Below are 23,601 nucleotides of genomic sequence, written 5' to 3'. Positions count from 1 at the left end.
TGCTTGTGCATTAAATGGAACTGAAGATTACTTTTTGTGGCCTGCAGACGGCGAAAAGGCGGTGTCGTCGGACTCCGATAGTAGCCAGCCGCTAACATTCAGCTGTGTGCATTGCATGAAATTGTTTGAACACAGTACACATCTACCTGGCTTCGTTACTTGATGTGCACTGTAGAATCTGCATTAATTTTTAACATAAATGGGCAGTAATATAACTGCAAGTTACAATTGGTAGTGCAGTAGAATTGTGCAAATACAGTAGTTTTGTACAAACCATGGGCCCTATAGCAAAGAACTATTCCAATCTGAGGTCAAATTCACGCAACCACCAATGCAAGCAGCGTTATTTGAGAAGAACAATAAAATGCTGTCCTGGTTTATAGGTGCCTTATGTTTGCTTTCAAAGCAAATAATACTGCATTGAGAGAGTTTTTCTGATCTAACTGGCTGACAAGAGGCAAGGAGCTCAAGTGGAGAGGGGTTTGATAGGGTCGAGCCAGCACAGTGAAAATAGATAACTGGATGAGGAGGGTGGTGCCGACAGAAACCTCATCCACGAACACTAACGGCAGATGAAGGCCTTTCAAACTAAGGTAAATCAAGACTGCACCAAATCTGAATCAATAATTTAATTCTGTTCTACGTGCCAAAACCACAATCTCATGATGAAGCACGGCGTAGTGGGGGTTCCCTGTCCGTATGGAGTTTTAGTAAAATCTAGATGTGCACACTATCGTATGGACTAGTGCAAGGGCCGCACCTTTTTCCCCCCACATTGTTGGGAACGCGGCCCTTGCACGGGTAAGGCGCTTACAGTAGTCTACACACAGTACCGTATTTACACGATTGTAAGTCGACCCCTTTTTTTAAATTTGAAAGTCTGAAGTTAGGGGGTCGACTTACAATCGAAACCGAAACATGGCACCGCCAAAAAAACGCGATACCAACGGGAGCTACAACGCAGTTAGAATTTTATGTTTGCTCTATGGCCCTACCCGTATTTTTTCGCTATCCCGCGTGTTTGTTCGCTTTCGGAAGAGTTTTTCAACATTTTTGAGAGTTTTACAGTGCATGCAACTCATGGCTGGGGGGGGGGTGTCGATAGTTGATGGAAGCGCCGCCGTTCCCATTTGCGGCGGCACCCTCAGAACGGCGGCGCTTGCGGGGAGTATCGGTAGTTCATGGAAGAGCAGACACCGCTCGCTGGTTTCTCTTTCTCTGTTTGAACGCATTGGTATTGGCATGGTATTGGTTTGACGCGTTCCACTTGACTGCCGGCTACGTGCTACTTCTATGCTTCCCCAGTCGTCATGAGTGCTCCAGCCTACTAATCGTTCGGCACTCGTTCACAGCAGCGTTTAAGAGGGCTGCCATCCTTTACGCCGAAGAAACAAATCACTGCACAGCGGGCCGCAATTTCGATGTTTCTAAACGGGTGGTGCGAGAGTGGCGACTGCAGCGAAGCGAAATTTTCACCTGTGACGACAAGTGAGAAATTTCCGACGTGCCAAAGTCTGGAAGCTTTCCGGAGCTGTAGGCTAAGCTTGCGGCGTACGTCGCTGAAATGCGTGATCAGTCCCTGCCAGTGAAGTGCGACGTGGTCATGAAACAAGCCCGGACCTTCGCCTTAATTTTAAGATTCTGCTCCGCCGTGAGTACAAGTGGCTGGCGGCAGAAGACTGCGAAAATACGCCAACCGGACTTGTCAAAAGAGCCTCCCTGACGGCTGCGTGTGGTTGGGTGCATTTGGCGTGGGCTGCTGTTCTGCAGGATGTCCTGGTGCAGTCGTTTGCCAAATTTGAAATTTCGCTGGACCACGACGCGCTGTGGGACCGCAGCACTAGTGAAGACGAGTAGTCCAGCGACCATGTCAGCTACTAATAAATTTTCGTTATCGAATGCGCCCTCGGGTATGCTCTTTTTTTTTTTTTTTTTCGGTCACGCGATATGGGGGGGTCGACTTACATTCGAGTCGACTTACAATCGTGTAAATACGGTACATGAAATACAAGAATCCCAAGCTTTTCCTTTCTGCTGCTAGTTACCCAGAGGACTCAAAGGGAACTCACCGTGAGGTTGTCTCGGAGGAGCTGCATTATGAGCGTGCTATCCTTGTAGCTATCCTCATTTAACGTGTCCAACTCCGCGATAGCGTCGTCGAATGCCTGCAAAAGTGCAAGAACAAACACTTCAGTGCCCGCCACACAGGGGCCTACACTGCATCACGGATGGCTCGTACAATGCTGACTGGTCTAACAACCCAAAACCCATTTCTATTCCAAAGGAAATTAAATGTATTGTAGCAAAATTATGCCGACAAGGCTGCAAGTTTCTACAGTGTGCACCACGCAACATCATTAACTTCCAAGAAATCATAGCACACTTGAACACAAAGTCTAATGTGCATTTTCAATGTTGAAAAATTGGTTTGCACGAACACACAGACATAAAGGTTAGGGTAAAGCAACAAGTTAGGGTAGGGGGGGGGGGGGGGGGGAGTGCTCTGATGTACACAGGAGTCCTATCCCCACTTCGAGAAGTACGAGTTTGACATAAATAAACAACATTCGAGCTTTCGGCACGCTGCTTGACTCGTGTTTTCCTTTTGCAAATGACATGCCCACAGGCTGAAATTCCTGGGTGTTGCATGGCAAAACCAAAATCCCTCGAAAGCATAGCATCTTTCCCAACACTTCGAATGCGTAAACATTCATTGCATCAATATGTATTCAACAGCGCCGCACAAATACACTTCAATTACGACGCACATGACATTGAGGGACGTTAATTTTTTTTTACGTGCCCCCAATGCAAGGCACACAGGCAATCTCATTTGTCTCGCATTGAAATGCAGCAGCTTCTCCGCACTAGATACATGTGCACACTGGCAAAATTAAAAATGCTAGTTTCCTCACACTAGAGCGTACAGTCGAACACTGATATATCGAACTTGAAGGGGATCACGAATTAATTCGATATAAAAAAATACAGGCCCAGAGACTACCTGTGGTGGACGATGACCTACCGATCGGCGCATTCAAGAATGATAACTATTTCCGCACACACGACGCAACGTAATGCTTTATTTGCGTGAAAAAAAAAAAATCGCTTATGTTGGTCTGCTTCTTCGCCTTGCAAATAAAATTAAAGACTCCAGCCTCGATCTTATCGAGGCTGTTCAGGTGCTAAAGCCCGGTTCCTTCCATGTCGCCGCAACAACGGCGAATCAAGCTGAACGCGGCCGCCACTTCAGCGGCGGAGTACGAGCGTGTAGCCGCCCCCTCGTCCGGACGATCTTCGTCGCCACTCGAGCTGTCGGCCTGGGTCCCTGCGACTGCAGCTACAATGTCCTCGTCGGCGAGGCTCGCAACAGCCTGAACATTGCCGTCAACGTTCACAAAATCGTCAGCAGACACTTCGGCTGGAACGGCAGCCGGGAAAAGGGACGACAACTCGCGAAACGCGTCGTCCATGCACTCGTTGTCGCCGTCTTCACAGGTTTCGGGAAGTTTGGCCGTCATGAGGCCTGCCTTCCGGAAGCCGTTGGCCACGGTATCCTGCTTCACGTCTCTCCAGGCGCCCGTCATCATTTGAATGGCGCCCAGCAGGTCAACCTTAAGCTCGGTGCCCATGCGGAGGTTCACCAAAAGCCTATCAATGAGTCGCCTCCTGTAGCCGACTTTGAACGACTTAATGATGCCCTGATCGAGCGGCTGCAACTTCGCTGTCGTGTTTGCCGGCAGAAACTTGAGCACAATGCTTTTGAGCTCGCAGTTGGTGTGATGGGCCGAGCAATTATCGACGAGAAGGCAAGCGTGACGCCCCGACTTGCCCAGTTCGACGTCCCACGCTTGCAGCCATTCTGTAAACAGCTGACGCATCATCCATGCCTTCTTATTGAAGGCGTAGCGAATGGGGAGCTGCTTACAGTTTATGAAGCAGCGCGGTGCCCTTGCTTTGCCAATCACAAAGGGCTGGAGCTTTTGAGAGCCATCCATGTTTGCAGCGAGCAGAACGCTCACGCAGATTTTGCTCATCTTGCCCCCATGACACGTGCTGCCCCGGACGTCGAGCGTCTTGCTTGGCAGCATCTGCCAAAACAACCCGGTCTCGTCGGCGTTGAAGATTTCCACGGGTGAAAACTTCGTGCAAATTTCCGGCCATTCGTTCGAAATCCACTGCTGGATATCCTGGCTGATGACTGCTCCGCTTTCCCCAGAAATGGTTTTGCCAACTATCTTATGGCGGTTCTTAAACCTCTGCAGCCACCCTGTATTGTCGGCGAAGTTATCACCGAGTGCAGCGGCAAACCATTTAGCTTTAGCCATTAGCATTGGGCCATCCACCGGAATGTTTTTAGCCCGCACCTCTAAAAACCACGCATAGAGGGCCTTTTCAACTTTATCGTGGGCAGGAGCGCGCACATGACAAGCTCCCGACGTTCGTTGCTCCGCCACTTTAGACTTCATGTCCGCCTTGTTTTTTAACAAGGTGCTTAGAGTGCTCCGAGGAATCCGGAAGTCGTCTGCCACCGTCGCACTTTTCTCGCCCGCCTCAACACGCTGAATGGCCTTCAGCTTTGTCGCAAAGTCCAGGTTCTTGCGCTTCTTGACTCTGCTTGTGCTTGCTGTGGCCATTGCTTCCGCATCAGCTCACCACGATCCAGTCACACGTGTCGTGAGACGCACGCAAAACAATAATGAACACGAAACACAAGAACGCGCACACAACACAAGAATTCACGTGCGCAGCCTCCGCCAACAAGCCGCTCGCGATGGTCACCTCCGAGGGCAAAAGCGACGTACAAAAGGCACGAGCTGTGGTTGGCTGAGCAAAACTCGTGAAAAAGCAAAAAGAAAAAAAAAAGGCAAAAGGAGGAGGCCGCCGGCACCTTCTTTCCTCTTTTTCGAGCAGATCACTATGGTTACGCGGGGGAAGGATGAGAGACATTGAGAGAGAGAAAAAAAAAACAGTACCGCAAGTCAGAGAGCGTGCGCAGCGGGAGTACAGTCCGAGCCTCCCTCCCTCTCGCTCTCACATTTTCCAAGCATTTCGTGGGAGGCGCGGAGCTCGCGGGTGCAGCAAGTGCAGAGATCGCGCGGCGTTCTATATATCCAATGGCAGGTAACAATATCGTTAGATATAAACGTACGGATTGCTATACTTTAACACAGAATTTTCAAGGGGATAATTTACGAGTTCGATACACACAATAATTCGATATATGTGGGTTCGATATATCCGTGTTTGACTGTATATATACTTGCCAACGTCAAAATTAACAGCTGGCACAACGGCAGGGAGCCAAGTGACCAGATCCCCGTCCTGTCAACTGCCCGGCTTAAGTGTGTCTCGACCACCGGTGACACAAAGAGACTACTTCGCATTTGCTACAAAACAGTGGTTGGTAGAATAAACTGCCTTAACTTTATATTTTGTAAGAAGTGACAACCACTCTCCAACCTGTAGCACGAACGAGAGCTGTACAAAGCAAGCTAGACTGCTTGCTTTGTACCAAGTCTTGCCGCCACTGCGCAACATGCGAAACTGCTTGACTGCATGACGCCCTTTGGGCTCTGGATACCGCGAATAGCTGCCTATTTTTTGTGTGTGTACAAATCGTTGCAATGAGAAGGCGTTATCAAAACAATTCTGCTAGGGTCGGCAATTGTGTCAAGTGCTGTATGCCATGTCTTCAAAGCTAAGCAGGTTGGGCCTAGTGGCATCCGTGGCACTTGATCATCACCAAGGCAACAGCAGTTGGCAGTGGTGAGCTGCTTCCATTCTTTACCCGAAAACTCAGTTTGGTGTTGCGTGGCACGCTAGTGCAAGAAGCTTGCTGTCAATGTGTTCGTTCTCTTGAGGAACATTAAAGGCCAATATTAAGTCAACATGGACTTAAAACTACCATTGCAGGAACCTCGCAGTGCTTGCTTTGAGCCAAGAAGAAGCAGTTTCAGAGAAAATATCGTCCGGCAGGTCCACATGCCTTTAGCGGATGTTAAATTGCGCGCCCTCGAGCGAGCAGTAGTAACACTGCTTAAGACCATCACTACCCTTTACTGCCATCACCAAGTAAAACGGCGCCCAACATATCGGTGCAACTATTCAATATTTAATAGCTTTAATATTCCCGTGTCACAAGCATGCTCTTCCCGTACCTCGAGACAAAGGGCAATGCACAACAGCTCCTGTTTACTGTCAAACTAAGAGCTGCTTTTGCATTGCACTTGCATTTAACTGCACATTCCAGCTGCATGCACCTGTCTACACAAGGCCTTTGTGTATGAACAGGGTCCACCTTCTTGGTCAATCACTTTAAGGGATATCGCTCAGTGCGCAATGATACAGTAGACATCCGTTAATTTGATTCTGACCAAAGGTCCCAAACAGTGCTTGCGCATTTCTATGGGCCCAAACTTTCATTATTTCTATCCTAAAATTGGCCTTTGCCAGATAAGTTGAACTTGACCAGTCGGCACGTGCCTGACCCTTAGGGAGCCCATTCAGTGGTAGTGCGTCTGGGCGACGCTTAAGCAACAGTAAATGCATCGAACACATCTCCCATCGATAATGGCCAGTTTTGACCTGACCTAGGAAAACTTTTCAAGCTATAACCATGGCTCACATGTCCAATTACACTATATACCAGATTCTAATATGCACCTTTCTTTTACAGCAACTGGGCCAAAAATTGCTGGCTCACTGCAGTTATGAAACCAAACCTTCCTTTGTAGAGTTTGTATTGCTTTACTGCTAACACTGATAAAATGTGGCTAAGCCGACTAAAAACCAGTTGCCACTGGGCAACGGTAGATCCTCGTCTACCTTTCTTGCTAAATATAGGGTGTGCATTACTCCTTTGTTTAGGAGCTCTAATATCATTTCTACCTTAATTTTCCACTTTGGACACATAGAAAGTAGATGCATTTGATTTGGGGGGCGTGTGAGAATCAGTCAAATATTGAAAGATGAATCTGCCGTGTGTCTCGGCGTTTTATATTAATTCAACCCGCCAGATAATCCTATTTTGTCGGTCCGGTCACTGAAAAATTAGCAGGTTGACTGTATAGTGTGTAACCCAACTCCAGTGAGGGTTTGCAATGGATGTTAGTCATGTACAATAAAACATCCAACAGCAATTGTCCAGAACACAACTGCCCTCAAAAGGAGAAAAAAAAAATATTTGTCGTAAACATGACCTACAATTAAGCACAGCTAAATATTCAGCAAATGTACAGCACATATAATATTCCTTTGCCAACAAGTTTCAGTGTCTAAACGCAAAGCATGCAGACCAATGATCTGTCAAACCCATGAATATACTGATGACCTACCAATTAAACTAACAATGACCACAGACATGCAGACATGCAATCATTCATGAAATGAATTTAGCTTAAAATATTTTCATAGAAATGGATGTAAAATAGGTTGTGTGTTAACATGCTCAGCAGACAAAACCTTTCAGCAAGTTTAATTGAAAGTACACCCCACTTAGCTGCAATTTTTTTGCAATGAATGCAAATACAGCAACATATACACATACAAAGGTAATATCTACTGCACGCTAAATCAGTTCCCTCGATGTTGACTCTAGACACCATTTAACCACTAACAGAACTACAACATCCTTTGGATTTTCATGATGCACGAGACTAGAGTGTCAGCAAAAGAGTGCACAATCCCCTGACTGGCCACTTATCAAACATTTAACACGAAACGTTATCCAGTTTTATTCAAATGTCACAGTACTTAAGGACAACTCTTGCTGCTTCTCTGCTACTACATGTTTAACCAAAATGTACTATATATGTATTGGCAACTACTTGTGGGCAGGTTCTGCACTTTCCCCAGCAATGACTTACACTGTTTACCCAATTTTTTTTTTTTGGGGGGGGGGGGGGGGAGGGGGATCCTGCTCGTGTGGAACTATATGCTGCGATCCCTATTCATGTCATCTGCATATCTGCTCTAGCATTCACATGGTACCATCACACAAGACACTTGCAAAAACTGTATTTGCTGGAGCCGTAATTATGCTACATAAATGCAAAACATGGGCACTAAGTGGCAGCTTGCAGTGAGGAGTACGCCAAATAATTACACTAATGCTTGCTCAATGCAATAGAAAGCTTGTTCAAGTACTCAGCCTTGCATATCCCTAAATCCAAATTAAACAATTGTGCTTACAGTACTTCATAAGTTAGCCGAGCTCGGATACGCTTTTAATGCTGTATTCATATGGCTACAGATTCTGTGACAAGTGTAATGAAGAATGAACTTCCTTTTTGGTTAAAATCACAAAGCCTCACACAATTTTCACTGCGAGTCTTGACAAAATTACAAACCCTACGTGTGGTTTCCTTCAAACGCCTCAAAGTAGCCAGTCCAAGCAAACCACGGCCATGCCTTTTTTTTTTTTTTGCCATGCCTTTCACTGCCAATGCTGCACTGCATGTTCCATGTAGCGAACTGATCAAGCAAAGAACACGTATGATGCAAACTGCAACTTCCTAAATGTTACCACCAGTGCTTTAACATAAGTATCTTGCCCACACCCAAGCTAACAAGAAAAGCTGCTGACATTAGCATTGTGCAACCTACGTTATGGACACTGACCATTTCTGAACTTGAAGGGCACCACACAACAGGGTGGTGTGTGCAGTACAGTTCAAGCTAATCGTAGCACCCGAGTGTCTACAGACATGATTAGCAAAAGGGGAAACATCTTGCCAGCTTCTAGTGCCCTCGACAATCACACCATTGAGAAGCTACCCATCCCACAGCTATTTCAATGCTGCTCATGCTGTTAGTAGACAGGTTGCAACAACTGTTGAGGTCAGTCACGAGAGACGACAAGCCTTGCCCTAGTGGCCCAGGCAGGCAGTGGCGGCAGCGTTCAAGGCACCCAAGGCATGGCAGAAAAAAAAAGTGGCCTCTAAGCCGTGTGTTACCTGCTTGGCCAAGTGGCAGGCCCGGTCAGGGGCAGCGAGAATTTCATAATAGAACACAGAAAAGTTGAGGGCCAGGCCAAGTCGAATTGGATGTGTAGGCTGCATTTTGCCCTTGGAGATGTCGAAGGCCTCCTGGTAGGCCTTCTGAGACTCCTCTACCACACCTAGTTACAGGAGGGGGAGCAAGGAAGAGAAGAAGAGAAACTTGAGAGATGGGCCAGAAAGCTGGGTTACCTGCTTGGCCAGCTGGCATGCCTTGTCGGGAGAGTTCAGTATTTCGTAGTAGAACACAGAGAAGTTTAGGGCAAGCCCCAACCGGATGGGATGCGTGGGCTGCATTTTGCTCTTGCTGATATCAAAGGCCTCCTGGTAAGCCTTCTGAGACTCCTCGACCACACCTATGGCAATGCACACACGATCCATCACCACACGCCATTAGGGGCCGATATCAACTAAGACCTGTCAAAGGTAGTCACCATTAAGCATGCCCTTTGCAAGTGTAGACAGGCCCTGCGGAGCAAACAGTAATCACTCTCGCTGCACAGCAGGGCACCTTAAGCCTAGCTCATCGTGCAAGCAACAGCTATTGAAATAGTGTCAAAAATGCCCTGCAGGCCTAGTTATTACACTTGCCAAGAGCATTCTAACGGCACACTTCATAGCACAAAGAAATGAGTCACAAAGACACTCGATGTGGCAATTGCAATGCTTTCCAAATGACCAGTTGCAAGCCCACACAGCCACATGCAGGCATACCACCTGCCACGTCAAACATTTCCATCTTTTAGAAAATAATGTGCTGCACAAGTGCCACCAATGTCGGAATGTCTTTGAACCCGACAGATTCCTCGCAAAGGATTAACAATCCAAAGTACTGCCAGCATGCTTATCCACGAACAAGATTAAGGTGAAATGGTATGCAGTCTACCTTGGCCCTATGCTCTGCCAGCGCACTCAGAAGGCATCTCTGCCAACACAGCTCATCATATAATGAAAACTTATATGAAGAAAGAATGTTTTACAACTCGACACATCAGTTCCAATGGCACACGGACTCTTGTTAGTTTTTCTTAGCTCAACTTCAGAGAGTCCTTTTATGCCATTGCAAGCAGTATGGACTTCAACACAACTGCTAAAAGTGTCACCAAGAACTACATGGATAAGCAACCACACTGACACCACAGTAGTCCATACACAGGAACAATCCATGCTTCAGCCCCTGCAACTCATTGTCAGCAACGTAGGACATCTTCAGCCCCATCAGAATGTGATTAATGAGTTTTCAATATTTGACAAGAATTGCACAATTTCATCAGAAATCTTATGCTAAGACATTGATACAAATTTAATCATTAGGTTCCACACTCAAACTGGAACAAGTGTGGGCCACACCTAATTGTACTGAAGGATTCGAAACAGCCGGACAGCACAGTAGGCTGTAACTATTGTGGCAAACAATTTCATTCCCCCATTCTTTTCGTAATATTTTGGCATTGGCTCAGACATTGTTCTTCAACCACATGACCAACGAGAGTAAAGCTTTGCCCTGACCTTTGTTTCAGCCAACCTGTGCTGCACGTTCACCGGTGGCAAGTGCTATTCTTTTCTTGCCCTCCAAGATCACAATATGCGCGAAACTAAAAGGCAAATAATGCTACAAAGGTGGAAAACAATGAATTTTACTGCACTGTAAAAAGGTTAAATTTCCAATTTGCCAAAACAAATAACGAAAAGTGCCCTCAGAATAAACTCAGAAAATGCAGAATCCTAGCTATAAGCTACTGGACATGAGAGCTGTAATCTAGGAATGTGTGTGGAGCATCACATGCAGCATTGGCTTGGATGTTATCTAGCATGCATTAAATTTGCCCCCACTGCCTTCCCAAATGCTCAACCTAAACAAAATAACCTCAGTACAAAGGTAGGACTACTGCACAGCAAATTGTTAAGTAAACTGCTACACGCAAATGGCCTATTTCATTGCAGAATGCTGATAAGTGATCAAGCGCTCTACCCAATGTTAAAGTTCTGCAGGAACTGACTACAAAAGTTGGGAGCTGGAATTTCCTTTCCCAGATGGGTCACAATGCACTAGCATACCACTAGTCTGTTCCTGCCCGATTTACTGAATAGCAGAATCTGGGTTAGAACAAATTTCATTTCTTCACGACTATAAAGGCCCAACAATGAACTGATCCTCCGCTTGCAACAACCTGATGTTAATTACAGACGGGTTAGCTGCCTGACCTCCCAACTAGGCGATGCACAACACACGGCTTAAAAGCACATTTTAAGGTCCAGATAGACTGCTGCAATCCAAAAATACTTGTACAAAATACTACTTTTGCACCAGGCCACGCAACATCATCAGCCTGGCTACGCCCACTGCAGGGCAAAGGTCTCTCCCATACTTCTCAACTGCCCCGGTCATGTACTAATTGTGGCCATGTTGTCCCTGCAAACTTCTTAATCACATCCGCCCATCCAACTTTCTGCCGCCCCCTGCTACGCTTCCCTTCTCTTGGAATCCAGTCCGTAACCCTTATTGACCATCGGTTATCTTCCCTTCTTACATATCCTGCCCATGCCCCATTTCTTTCTTGATTTCAACTAAGATGTCATTAACTCGTTTCTTCCCTCCCCCAATCTGCTCTTTTCTTATCCCTTAACGTTACACCCATCATTCTTTCCATAGCTCGTTGCGCTGTCCTCAATTTAAGTAGAACCCTTTTCGTAAGCCACCAGGTTTCTGCTCCGTAGTTGAGTACCCAACAAGTGCAATGCAAATACAGTGTTGGCAACACTTCACGCACACAACTGAAGCTGCAAATGAGCCAGCTACCCGACTGTCAAGCCAGCTCTCTTGGCAAACTCTCACCCCGGGACCGAATACACTCACTCCAATGCAAGTGGAATGAAGGAAACAAACTTGTAAGATGCGCGCAATCCTCTTTGGTGTTTACGACTTACACGTGCCAAAGAGGTTTCACCAACGCAGCTTTATAAATGCCAGAGGCAAAACGCCAACAAAAAAAAATTTGAGATAAGCCAAGGTGCCCAACGGGAGCATGCTGTGCATTTGAATGAGGAGAATGCCGCAACGTTCTGTAGGTCCGAAATTGGCACTTGCAGCACAGGAGCACCCCATGTACTACTTCGCATATTGAGGCGCATAACAGTCTACTACACTAATACGTAGCAGGCAAGGCTACGAAGGCTAGAGATTCCACTTGCTGCTTTCAACTGCGAGCGAGAAGTAGTGAGTCAGATATGAAACAAAAAGCACAAGTACAGGGTCTGTCTAAAGTAACGAGACTGCCTGCCACGTGGCGCTGCCGCCACCTGTAGCGCATTTCCCGTAAGCAGGATTTGTGGTGGGAGTTCTAAACTAAGTAACGCACCGGGTGGCAGTTGCATCTGAGCTCTGACAGTGAGGATTTCAAGTGATGCAAAATACGTTGCAGTTTTTGGCATGGCAGAAAACGTCAAAAATGGAGCATTCGCTGGAGCAGCAGTAGAAGATTATATTTTGCTTTCGCCTGGGCAAAACCACTTCCGAGACGCCTTGTTTAACAAGGCTTGCAAAGACAACGCCCTGTCAAGGACCCAGGTTTTCCTGTGGTTCGGAGTGTTCGAGAACGGACGGGAGACTGTTGAAGACGTGAAGCGATCTGGATACCCTCCAATGAGCGGTTTGGACGAAAATGTGGCCAAGTAAAAAAATCGCCTGGACTCTGATCGTCGTTCCAGTATTAGATGACTTGCCGAAGGCCTCAACATGTGCAAAGCAGTTAAATTTGTTTCTGAAAATTTGAACATGCAGAAGGTTTGTGCGAAATTAGTACTGAAAGTGTCGAGTGATGAACAAAAACGAAGAGTTGAGGTTCCCCATCAGATATTGGTGCAGTTAGAAAGTGAGCAGGACTTTTTAGCCAATAATAAAAGGTGACAAATCCATGGGTGTTCCAGTACAACCCTAAAACCAAGTGCGAAGTTCACAGTGGTGCACAGGGAACTACCGCACCCCAAGAAAGCGAGAATGTCGAGGTTCAAGGTAATGACAATGTTCATTGCCTTTTCTGATGAGTGTGGGGTGGTCCACAAAGAAATTGTACCTCTGGGACAAACAGTCAGCGCAATGTTCTACAAAGAAGTCCTTGAGCGCCTCCACAGAGTCATGAAATGAAAATCACCGGAAATTGCCGATTGCTGGAAGCTCCACCACGACAACACTTCGTTGTGGACACCTACCTGGCCCGGATAGGGGTTTCAACCTTTCCACAGCCACCGTAAGGCCCCGATGAGAGCCCGGCAGACTTTCCTTTTCCAAAAGCTGGGCCGGTATTTTGTAGCGATGCCTTTTCCGAATCTGCTTTTCCAGGCTTTTCGTGCTTGGCCAGTGGTCAGAGCGACGGTCTGCCCACATTATCAACGGGATCAGGCGGCCGTGTGTGGTGGATGATAATAGTATAGAATAAGGCATAAGGCATCGCTACAAAATAGTGGCCCTGAAGAAAAGCCTGAAAGGTCACCATTTCGGCAATGTTCCTGCCATCCAACAGGCTGTCACATTCTCTGAAAGTGGTTACAGCACCCGACTTCCAGGGAGCCTTTGCAGTGGTGTATCGACACCAAAGGAGGCTTTTGAAGAATTATATTAATATGCACCGATCAGATCAATACGTTCTTTTTACAGACCCAGTCTCATTACTACAAACCGTGTACATGCCATGTAATTAAATGCAACATAACTTTCATGCCGCAAAATATGAAATGCTTATGACACGAAACGTGCCGCGGTTCTGAACCCTTTTACAACCGGACGAGCGAAGCGTTCTTGCGAATGAAGTCCTTGCAATACCGGTCACGGTGCACCGCCTTCACTTGCGACTAAAACAGTGCCTCGTACACGGGCAGCATGGAGATGAGTAAATAGTCTATCCACAAGTTGTAGTTGTGACATATGAACTACAGTAATACCTTGCCAACTCAAACTCGCGTATCTCAAAGAATCTGCTAAGTCGTGCACTTTTCCATGGCACCGAACGATTTCCCATAGCTGCCATGTATTTATTGCGCTTTCTCAAAGTTCTTTTGGGCCAAATTTCGTATATCTCGAAATCTTGACAGACAGATTTCAGCAGAGCTTCTCCAGCCAGCGAAAGTGGGTTCAAGGCTCCAAGTTTCCAAGTTTCCAGATGTCGAAGCAGCACTCGTGGTGTGGCTGCAAAATGCAATGTCACCAGAGCATTTAAGAGGAAAACGCAGATGCTCTGGCCTTGGCCAGAGCATCTGCGGGTGTAGCCCTTGGCAAATGGGCTACACCCATTTCAGCTGCAGCAGAGGATAGTCTGACCGTGTTAAGAAGCGAACAATGTGGCCTCGAAGCAGCCACTGCAGACAACTGGCGCAACAGCCGGCTTGCCGAGCTGCAGAATTACTGTTGCTGAGCCACACTTTCACACCGAAGCGACAAGCGTGCTCAGCTGCAAAGCAGCGAAAGGACAGTGAGAGGGCTCTTTTCGGAGCCAATGCCACAGGTGATGAAAAGTTGCCTCTACTCGCCTTTGGCAAAGCACTCAAACCTAGGTGCTTGTGAAGTGTATGACTGCTGAACGGAGTCATCTATTGAGTCAACAAAGCAGCCTGGATGACTGCAACTTCTTCCAAAGAGTACGCTCGTATCTAATTTGGAGGCGGTTATTGTCATGATGGCATCTGATGCCATCATGGCCAGCCATGATGATGGCCAGCCATGATGGCATCTGTGTTGCAACTGTTGGACCAAGGTGTGGCTGAAGTTGCCTGCAAGTTCTACAGAAAACCTGTTTCAGCCAATTTTATTGTAGTACGAAAACATTAAAGGATATGAAGTTGACTTGCTGGGAGCCGTCCATCTCTTCTGCAGCACCTAGCAGCAAGTTCATTGAGTGGCTATCACCCACAGCTTTAAGCATGCAGGATTTTCTCGTGTCACCAGTTTGCCAGAGGTGGAGAAAGGAGAATTCACAAGTTGTGAGGAACTCTGCCAAGAAGCTACCTTACAGGCAATGGCGCCACAGAAAGTGACACGAGCTTTTGCAAGTACGTGCAATGCGAGGAAGACTTACTAGTGACCTGCGAATTTACTGACTCCGAAACTGTTATGGAAGGCTACAAATGGAGGAGACCGAACACGATTATGCATGAAACTGTAGTACAGTCGCTGCAACTGCTGACAGTGGACACTAGCACAACTCTTGCAGTGCTGGTCAAGCCTATGACATAAGGAAGGACCAACTGCAAAGGAGCCACTCAAGGACATCGTACAACAAGCAATAAGAGGAGTGGCAACTTTTTGAACTAATTACAATAGTTATTGGAATCTAGGCTGATAGCTTTTTCAAAAAAAAAAACTCCAGGGTCGGCTTAGATTCAAGGTTCTTAAAACAAGCCATCTAGAAGTCAGTATACCAGCCACTACTAATCACGCCAGTAGCCAAGTGAAGTACACAAGCATCGTCGCCACTTTGATCTGTGTTCTATCCGAGCTGGTTCTTTATTCTATGGCACCGGCATGCGGCGTGGCACTATAGTGCCACTTTCAAATGAGAAGTTGTGCAGCCACAGAGGCATCGCAGAACGTTCAAGCCGGACGAGACTATCATCGATGAGAAAAGCTGCCATCGGAAGGGGCAATGGGAGATGCTTATTGCGTGTGCCGCAACAAGGATGGCATGTACTGTTTGAAGACCACAGCGATAAGGAAGATAGCAACGGGGGTAGCAGCTTTGATAACATAGAATGAGCTTGGCATGTTCTTTATTCAATAAATGCTATTTTCATTTTGTGAACACTGTCCTCTTTCTTTTGCCTACATTTGAGGTAAGCTTTTTTTTTTACTGGCTTAGGGCTTTCGGGGGTCTGCTTAGAATCAGGGTCGGCCTTAGATGCGAATAAATACAGTACTTATGGAAGGCTTGAATAAGTTAACACAAAGGCACTACAGTGGCTTGCAAAAGAGGACTGCATATAACAATGAGACTATCACGGTGCACCACTGTATATGCCAACAAGTTTATTTGGATCATGGAGCCATATACAAAAGATTTGAGAGATGCATCCCACAAGATTGTTGGTTAGCAAAGGACGCATGCAGCAAGAAGAAAAAACAAGTGCGAACAACAGCAAGACAGTCTGGAAAGAAGTAAGCAGCAGATGACACGAGTTAAAAGGGCCCCAAAGTACATTTCTGACAACCGAGAAACATTCAATCAATTGTCATGCCTTTCAACAAATACAAAGCCGAGAAGGAATTTAGTGCAGAAGCATTACGTGCCCCATGGAGCCAAAATCCGTTGTCTGCATGCCCGAAAAATTATCGGATTCACATCAAATTTGTCAGGCAGGTTTCTGCAAACGAAGTAAATTAATGTCTTCGAAAAGAAAATTGGGTAAATTTCGGTGTGGGTGGGAATCGAACCTGGGCCTTCGAGGTGCGAGACAAACACTTCCCCAACGCCACGGTGGCTCCATGGTTATAGCCAACTGAAGTTGTGCCTGGTGCGTGCGTCATTGCACACGTCACGTTGCAGCCAATGGGGAGGAGGTGACGCCCTGTCTTGAGTGTATAAAATGAGCGCGTTCATGATGTTTTGAGATTTGCAAACTGTATTCTTTGGCATTCCCACACATAAGCAGTCTTAACTGCCGCTGCCGAATTTTTTCAGACACCCATAGCCACATAATTTATGCAAGCACTACTACTTTCCTTATTGTCTCGTCCGTTGCCCTCGGCAGGTGCGATGCAGATGATACATCTTTTTGCTGCATGCTTACGGTAACCTTTTGAGATGCACCTCTTTACCTCCGATGCTTTATAGTGAAGCTTGCTGCCTCAGCTTTCTGCACTGGGGCTATTCAACAGTGCTTCCCAATATTGCCCACTTTCAGAAGAAACCAACAATAAATATGCACAAAATAGCCTTCCCACTGATTGTTTACAGTTGTGCTGCTAAAATAGTGTGTTGGGGGAGGCATTCTACTAGCATGAGTAGAATTGTTGCAAGCTTCATCTACCTTAACCCTTTTAATAAGTGCCAATCCTAGCACATAATGAGTCTGCTATTCAGTGCTGCCCGAGGCTATACACATTGGAATATATTACTGGCCAAATAATGCCTCTGAAGTTATACCTTTCGTGACAACCTGCATATCAGTGGTAGCACTGCACAATTGTTTTTTGCATCACTTTGCGTTGTCTTTAGCTGGACATTTTTAGTCTGTTTTATTAACTGCGGTTTTATGTAGCCTGCATGTTTTAGAGCGCCGCTCTATGTGCCCATTTCTGGGTTGAGCATCGGCTAACTGCGTGCTTGCCACTGCTGGCAAGCATTTGTTGTCTTCCACAGCTGGCGTTGCCATGCTGCCCTTCCCTCTGCAAAGACACTGACGGCACTGACCCAGCGCCCGTCGGTGCAGTGATTTCAGTCCGAAATTCTTCGCATCAATTTCCTCCTTAGGCCCAAATACAGCTATGGGACATAATCACTCTTCAAGCTGGTTTCTATTGCCTGCTAGTATGTTACTAACAGGAAGAACTTTTTTTAAAAATTTATGTACCCCTGCTCAATGCCAAAACGTGCGTCACCATGTATTTGGAAGAAGAAACCATCTCCTAATTTCTGCTATATTAAAACACTGTACTTAGTTGCCTAAATGCAGAGATGAAGATAGAACTTTGTAGTATATTGCCATATTGCTGCTGCATCCTGGATTTTCACGCAATCTCAAGGAATTCGAAACACTTCAAGGTTGTTTTCCAACATCCGTGACAACACAGATCCAGTTCAATTTTATGTCAAATTTCTCAAAAGCGGATGACAGAAGAATATGAGCAGGCCACTTCTGCACACACAGTTCCACATGCACTGGACATGAAATCCAGAATGTATGCCTCGAGTAATTGCAAGCGAATAGAAAAAATAATGCATATACAATACATTGTATAAGGGGTCTTAAGAGGATATACCGCTCGTGCTTTCATTGTTTTCCACAACTGGCTCTGATGCCACTCATCGTGCCAGCGGAACCCATGCTGCCCCTCCCTCTGCAAAGGTGCCAACTGCACTGGCCCACTGCCAGTCGGTGCAGCAATTTCGTTCTCACATTCTTTGCATCAATATTTCACGAAATTAAAACGCATATAAAGCTGCACTCAAATTTCATATTAAGGAGTATCGTAATTGTCGGACAGTTCTCCGTGTGCAGTAATCTTTCAAAAATCTATTTCTAATATGCTGATTGCATTTAAGGCTAGAAGACTAGAAGTTGCAACAATTGGAGAAAAATGTGCTTCTGAATGAAAATTGGCAAGGTAATTTGTAGGGATAAGGATGAAGCTTCAGCAAATTTATGCACTGTTTATCAATCTGTGCTAGCCAAACAGTCATTCATGGTGCATTCAGACACTAGCACCAAATTCCTCTAGTAGCCACTGCATGAAACTGCAATGGCTGTCCTTGTCAGGGCTGCACACCCAGCAGTAGGGAGGACTAAGCCCTGTATTCACAAATGGGCCTCACCTCTATGCTCCCCCTAGATTCCAAATGAAATACAGTGCCACCACTCAACCGAAGGAAACTGCACTTTAACGATGCTTTAAAAATTCTTACAATGACGAAAGTTGCCCGAGAAACCTCAATTGTTGCAGCATACTTGAGTAGATGCTGCCAAGCGCCGCATTACAAAAGCTCTTTTGCTCGGAAATTGCCGTGAAATGGCACCGCCATTGCACTTTCTTTGAAGTGTCGAGTGGTAGTAGAATACTGAGTGGTACTCACTGTTCCTCTGCTCGCCGGTGGCAACCTCTGCCAAGTACCTGTAGTAGTCGCCCTTCATTTTCAGGTAGAACACTTTGCTTTCGGCATTACTTGCCTTGGGGATCAGATACTTGTCTAGAAGACCCTGCAACGGGACAAATATCTGAGAGTCAGTACTGCACCCAAGGCACACTGGAGGCACCCATGCTAACTACGGACCGACATCCAGCACAAGTGTACGAGAACATACAAGGACAATGAAGGTCTTCTCAAGCTGAAGATATATTCTCAGTGCATTCTATTTCTCTGCGCAGTGCTTATGCCATGATCAACTGTTTTTTTTTTCCTGTTGTGTACCGTGGAATGATAAATGTACGCCTTAATCCCGTTTCCAATGCAATGACATTTTACACATTTGTCAACGGGTGTGAATCACAAGTCCTTTTGCCATGTGAAGTATTGTTCAATAGGTTGGAGACAATGTAGATTGCCGTCCGAGTAACAGAGGGGTGAGAACGCTGTCAAACCGCCTAAAAGCAGTTCTAGCTCCCGCTCCGTTGTACATGAAAAAAGAACTATTCAAGGTTGCCCAATCATGCAACTAGCTGTCTTGGGACTTGGTGCTGCTTGAAAAGCTTCCCATTTATTAGCGCCACTTCAACTCTACTTCCGGACTTCTGTACTGTTGCGCTGCCCTTTTCTCGTTACACAGGCTCAATTTCTCTGACTTCATGCTTCTTGTGCCAATGTGTAACAGCAAATGACAGTTGTGACAGGATATTGCGACAGATTGGGCAAGCCCACTCAGCAAAGGCAGCCTGTTTATCGGATATAAAGTGCACATTTGTGGCCCACATATTAGCAGCAAATTCACTTGTGTGCTCAAATGGCGCAACGGAAGCACCAAGCATGGTTTCCGTAGGTCCCCCATAAACAATCTGCACCTCCACACACTGGCAAACAAAATGCACGACACGTGACTAGCACAAAAAACCACCACGATTGTGCACAAGGCAAACTGCGATAATATGTGTTCTGGTTCCTGCAGGATTGAATGAATGGTGTGAATTTTGTCTTATAAGTGTCTTTTTCTTCAAACCCCTGCATGGTACAAGGTTGAATGAAGACTTTGCTCCCCCCCTCCTTTATTCCTTTTTCTTTAAAAGCCAATTACGGCCGTAAATGCGAAGTCAATATATCCATCTCGAGCTGTGTACCTTTGTTGACTGGCCCGGCCTTATCTGCCGGTAGCTCCGCGGCACGGTGCACCTGTCGGTTATTGACTGTGGTTATGCTTCACACGCCCAGGGCGTACGAGCAACAAAGTGCGTTTCGTTTTCTATGGAGAAAGGGACGAACGCCCATCGAAATCCAAAGGGCAGCCCATGTATAGTGGAAAGGTGTTTCGGATTGAGAAGTGTGAGGTGGTGGTGTTGAGAGTTCGCAAAAGGCCGTGAACATTTGCGCGACAATGAGCGTTCGGGGAGGCCGCATGCATCGAATTGTCACAGGGGCATCCCAAATTTAGTCCCGCGAAAGGACAATTTCTGAACCAGTGTGGAGACCACGTGAATAAAAATGTAAGGTAGGTAGAATAGTATGTATATTTGTAATTACCTGTATGTACCTTCACGATCATCATCAGCCTGTTTTATGTCCACTGCAGGATGAAGGCCTCTCGCTGAGATTTCCAATAAACCCTGTCCTGCACCAACTAATTCCAACTAGCACCCGCGAATTTCCTCATTTCATCGCTCCACCTAGTCTTCTGCCGTCCTCGACTGTTTCCCTTCCCTTAGTACCCATTCTGTAACCATAATAGTCCAACAGTTATCTAACTGGTGCATTACAAAACCTGCCCAGCTCCATTTTTTTCTCATGTAAATTAAAATATAGGCTATACCAGTTTGCTTTCTGATCCAAACCGCTCTCTTTCTGTCTCTTGACGTTATTCCTAGAAATGCTCGTTTCATCGCTCTTTGCACAGTGCTTAACTTGTTCTCAAGCTCCTTTGTCAGTCCCCAAATCTCTGCCCGATATGTCAGCACTAATAAAATGCACCTTCCTTATCAATTATAACGGTAAGCTTCCAGTCAGGAGCTGACAATGTCTGCCGTATGCGTTCCAACCAATTTTTATTCTGTTAATTTCGTTCTCATGATCACGGTTCCCTGTGATTAGCTGATCTAGGTAAGCGTACTCCTTTAGACTCTTGAGGCTGACTGGCGAGCCTGAACTCTTGTTCCCTTGCCCAGCTATTCATCATTATCTTTGTCTTCTGCATATTAATCTTCAACCCCACTCTTGCACTCTGTTAAGGTCCTCAGTCATTCGTTGTAACTCGTCTACAGTGTTGCTGAATAGAACAATGTCATCGGCAAACCAAAGGTTGCCGAGGTATTCGCCATCAATCCTTAACCCCAAAACCTTCCCAGTTTAATAGCTTGAATACTTCCAAGCACACAGTGCATAGCATTGGAGAGATCGTGTCTCCCTGTCTGACCCCTTTCTTTATAGGTATTATAGAATTAAGATAGCTGTCGGACCTCTGCAGATATTTTGCAAGTCATTTATGCAAGCGTTCTGTACTCCTTGATTGCGTAATGCCTCTACAACTGCTGGTATATACTGAATCAAATGCTTTTTCGTAGTCTATGAAAGCCATATAGAGAGGCTTACTGTACCTTGTGGATTTCTCAATTACCTGATTAATGAGATGGATGTGATCCATTGTAGAGTATCAGTTCCTGAAACTAGCCTGTTCCCTTGGTTGACTTAAGTCGTGTTGCCCTCATTCTATTGGAGATTATTTTCGTAAATATTTTATAGGATATTGGGAGTAAGCTAACGGGCCTATAATTTTTCAGTTCTTTAATGACTCCCTTTTAGTGGATTAGTATAATGTTTGCATCCTTCCAGTTTTCTGGGACCCTTGAAGTCAACAGACACTTCATATAGAGAGAAGCGAGTTTTTCAAGCATTATGTCTCCATCTGACCAAATCGACTGCTATCCCGTCTACTCCTGCCGCTCTTCCTCGTTTCATGTCTTACAAGGCCCTTCTGACCTCATCGCTAGTTATAGGAGTTTCTGTATCCTGTTCGTTACTGTTTCCAACGGTGGTATCCCGACTCCTCTGGGTACTGTAAAGGTCAGTATAGAATTCTTCCGCTGCTTTTACTATATCTTAGAGATTGCTGATGACGTACCTTATTCAAGCTAATACAGGGGGACTTCCCAAAGTCATTTTGTAGCAATTTTCAGAGCAAGTGAAACTGCGTTATAAACCTGCAGTGCCGTGTACAACGGGGCCGTGCGGGTCCCGTATTGAAACGGATCTGCCTGCATGGGAAGAGAGCACCGAGTGCCGGTAGCTTCGTGTGCACTGTTTTCGCAGCTTAGTTCGAAGTATTTGCCGGCTGCACGAAAGTATTCACCCACTGCTGCTGCTGAACTTCCCCACTCCAGCAGCATTTTGACAGTGAGTGCTCATGGTGATCGGGCGAGATGTGTTCAGGTTTGCTTTTGCACGCGCAACACGATGCTTGTTAATTTAGCAAGTGAATGATTACAGGTATATACGACCAATAACACTTATTCTTACTTCATATAGCTGTCTACTAATTAGGCATCGCAACCGATGCTTCGCCTTACGGGCGAAACTACGACTGTGTTTTAAAGTTACTTTTTACATAAGAGACCAGGGCGATTCAAAGCATCTAATGCTTTACTTTCTGGTATAAGTTATACCAGAAAGTTCTAGAACAGATTGGAATAGTTTTACGTGATACCTTATAACGTAAGACTATTCTCATCTGTTTTTACTCCAAAATGTGCCATTAGCCCTTCGTGACAGGTCAAAATGGCTAGCGCCTCACCCATGTGGGCATAGAAACAGATTGGTATAGTTTTGAGCTATGGGGCGAGCTCCACCACTGGAAAAGCTGGTGCCACCATCGGCGTGACGTGGCATGAGGGATCACGTGGACACAGCAGCCGCGTCGGATGCTTCGGAAGCGCCGAACAAGCTGAAAACTGAAGTTTAAAGTCCCACCTGCCCTGCGGTTCTGATTAAGTGGCGAGGCTTTCCCGCCCTGGGTGTCTGCTTGACAACATTTGAAATCCCTATAATAGGTAGTGGCTGCCTTTGGAAGCGTGCAGCATGGTAGGCTACTACTGCCCAGTGCCGCAGTGCTGGGCGTACGCAACGGAGCCCGGTGTCAGCCTTATTCATACGTAGCCGCAGGGCAAGAAGCTGCCTGAAGCTTGGCTCGCGAAACTTAGAACCGGCCAACAGCCATCGGCTACAACTCTGGTATGCAGCAAGCACAGACGCGAGGAAGATTACTGCTACGGCGCCGGGACACATGTTCGATGAAGTAGCAGAAAACGCGCACAGAGACATTCGCCTGCACTCTGCTACTCAGCTAATGTCATGACAGTTTGGTCTATGAGCTTGTTTATGGAGACACTGGCAATGAAAAGGGAGCAGTAAGACGCACATTAAAAACTGAGTGCATAAAGTGCGAGACAACTTTAAAAATATTGAAACATTCCATAATTTAGAAAAAAAATATTGAATTGTCGCGACGGCACATCACAGTCGCCGTAGGCGTTGACGTCCCTTGATAAAGCAAAATTATTTTTTAACAGCTCTAATAACGTCCATGCAACAATGGTTGCTTGTGGACTGTTGAATGCTTGTATTCTGCAGCCTAAAGCTCACAGCACGATGCGAAAACGCTCCCAGTGAAAGCAAAATTGGTGCGCAGACATGCACGCAGTCGGTCGCTGTGAACCCATGCGATCGCTGCACGCATTGAGGCTTCAGTTCAGGCCCCGCCC

The 23,601-nt window shown here is 46.1% G+C and overlaps 1 protein-coding gene across 3 annotated transcripts in view; it reads right to left on the bottom strand.

Moving 5' to 3' along the window:
• The window catches only part of 14-3-3zeta (tyrosine 3-monooxygenase/tryptophan 5-monooxygenase activation protein zeta), a 47,876-nt gene that overhangs the window by 5,321 nt on the left and 18,954 nt on the right, over nucleotides 1-23,601 (bottom strand). For all 3 annotated transcript variants that reach the window (XM_050177794.3, XM_072288008.1, XM_050177793.3), the window contains exons 3-5: nucleotides 18,779-18,902; nucleotides 9,192-9,355; nucleotides 2,070-2,165 (exon numbers count right to left, since the gene is read on the bottom strand). In XM_050177794.3, the coding sequence (XP_050033751.1) occupies nucleotides 2,070-2,165; nucleotides 9,192-9,355; nucleotides 18,779-18,902 (384 nt within the window). The remainder of the gene's footprint in view (nucleotides 1-2,069; nucleotides 2,166-9,191; nucleotides 9,356-18,778; nucleotides 18,903-23,601) is intronic.

The sequence above is a fragment of the Dermacentor andersoni genome, chromosome 4 (assembly GCF_023375885.2).
Source record: "Dermacentor andersoni chromosome 4, qqDerAnde1_hic_scaffold, whole genome shotgun sequence".
Lineage (NCBI taxonomy): Eukaryota > Metazoa > Arthropoda > Arachnida > Ixodida > Ixodidae > Dermacentor > Dermacentor andersoni.
Note: the sequence above shows the minus strand (reverse complement) of the source record. Positions and strands in the feature narration are given on the sequence as shown.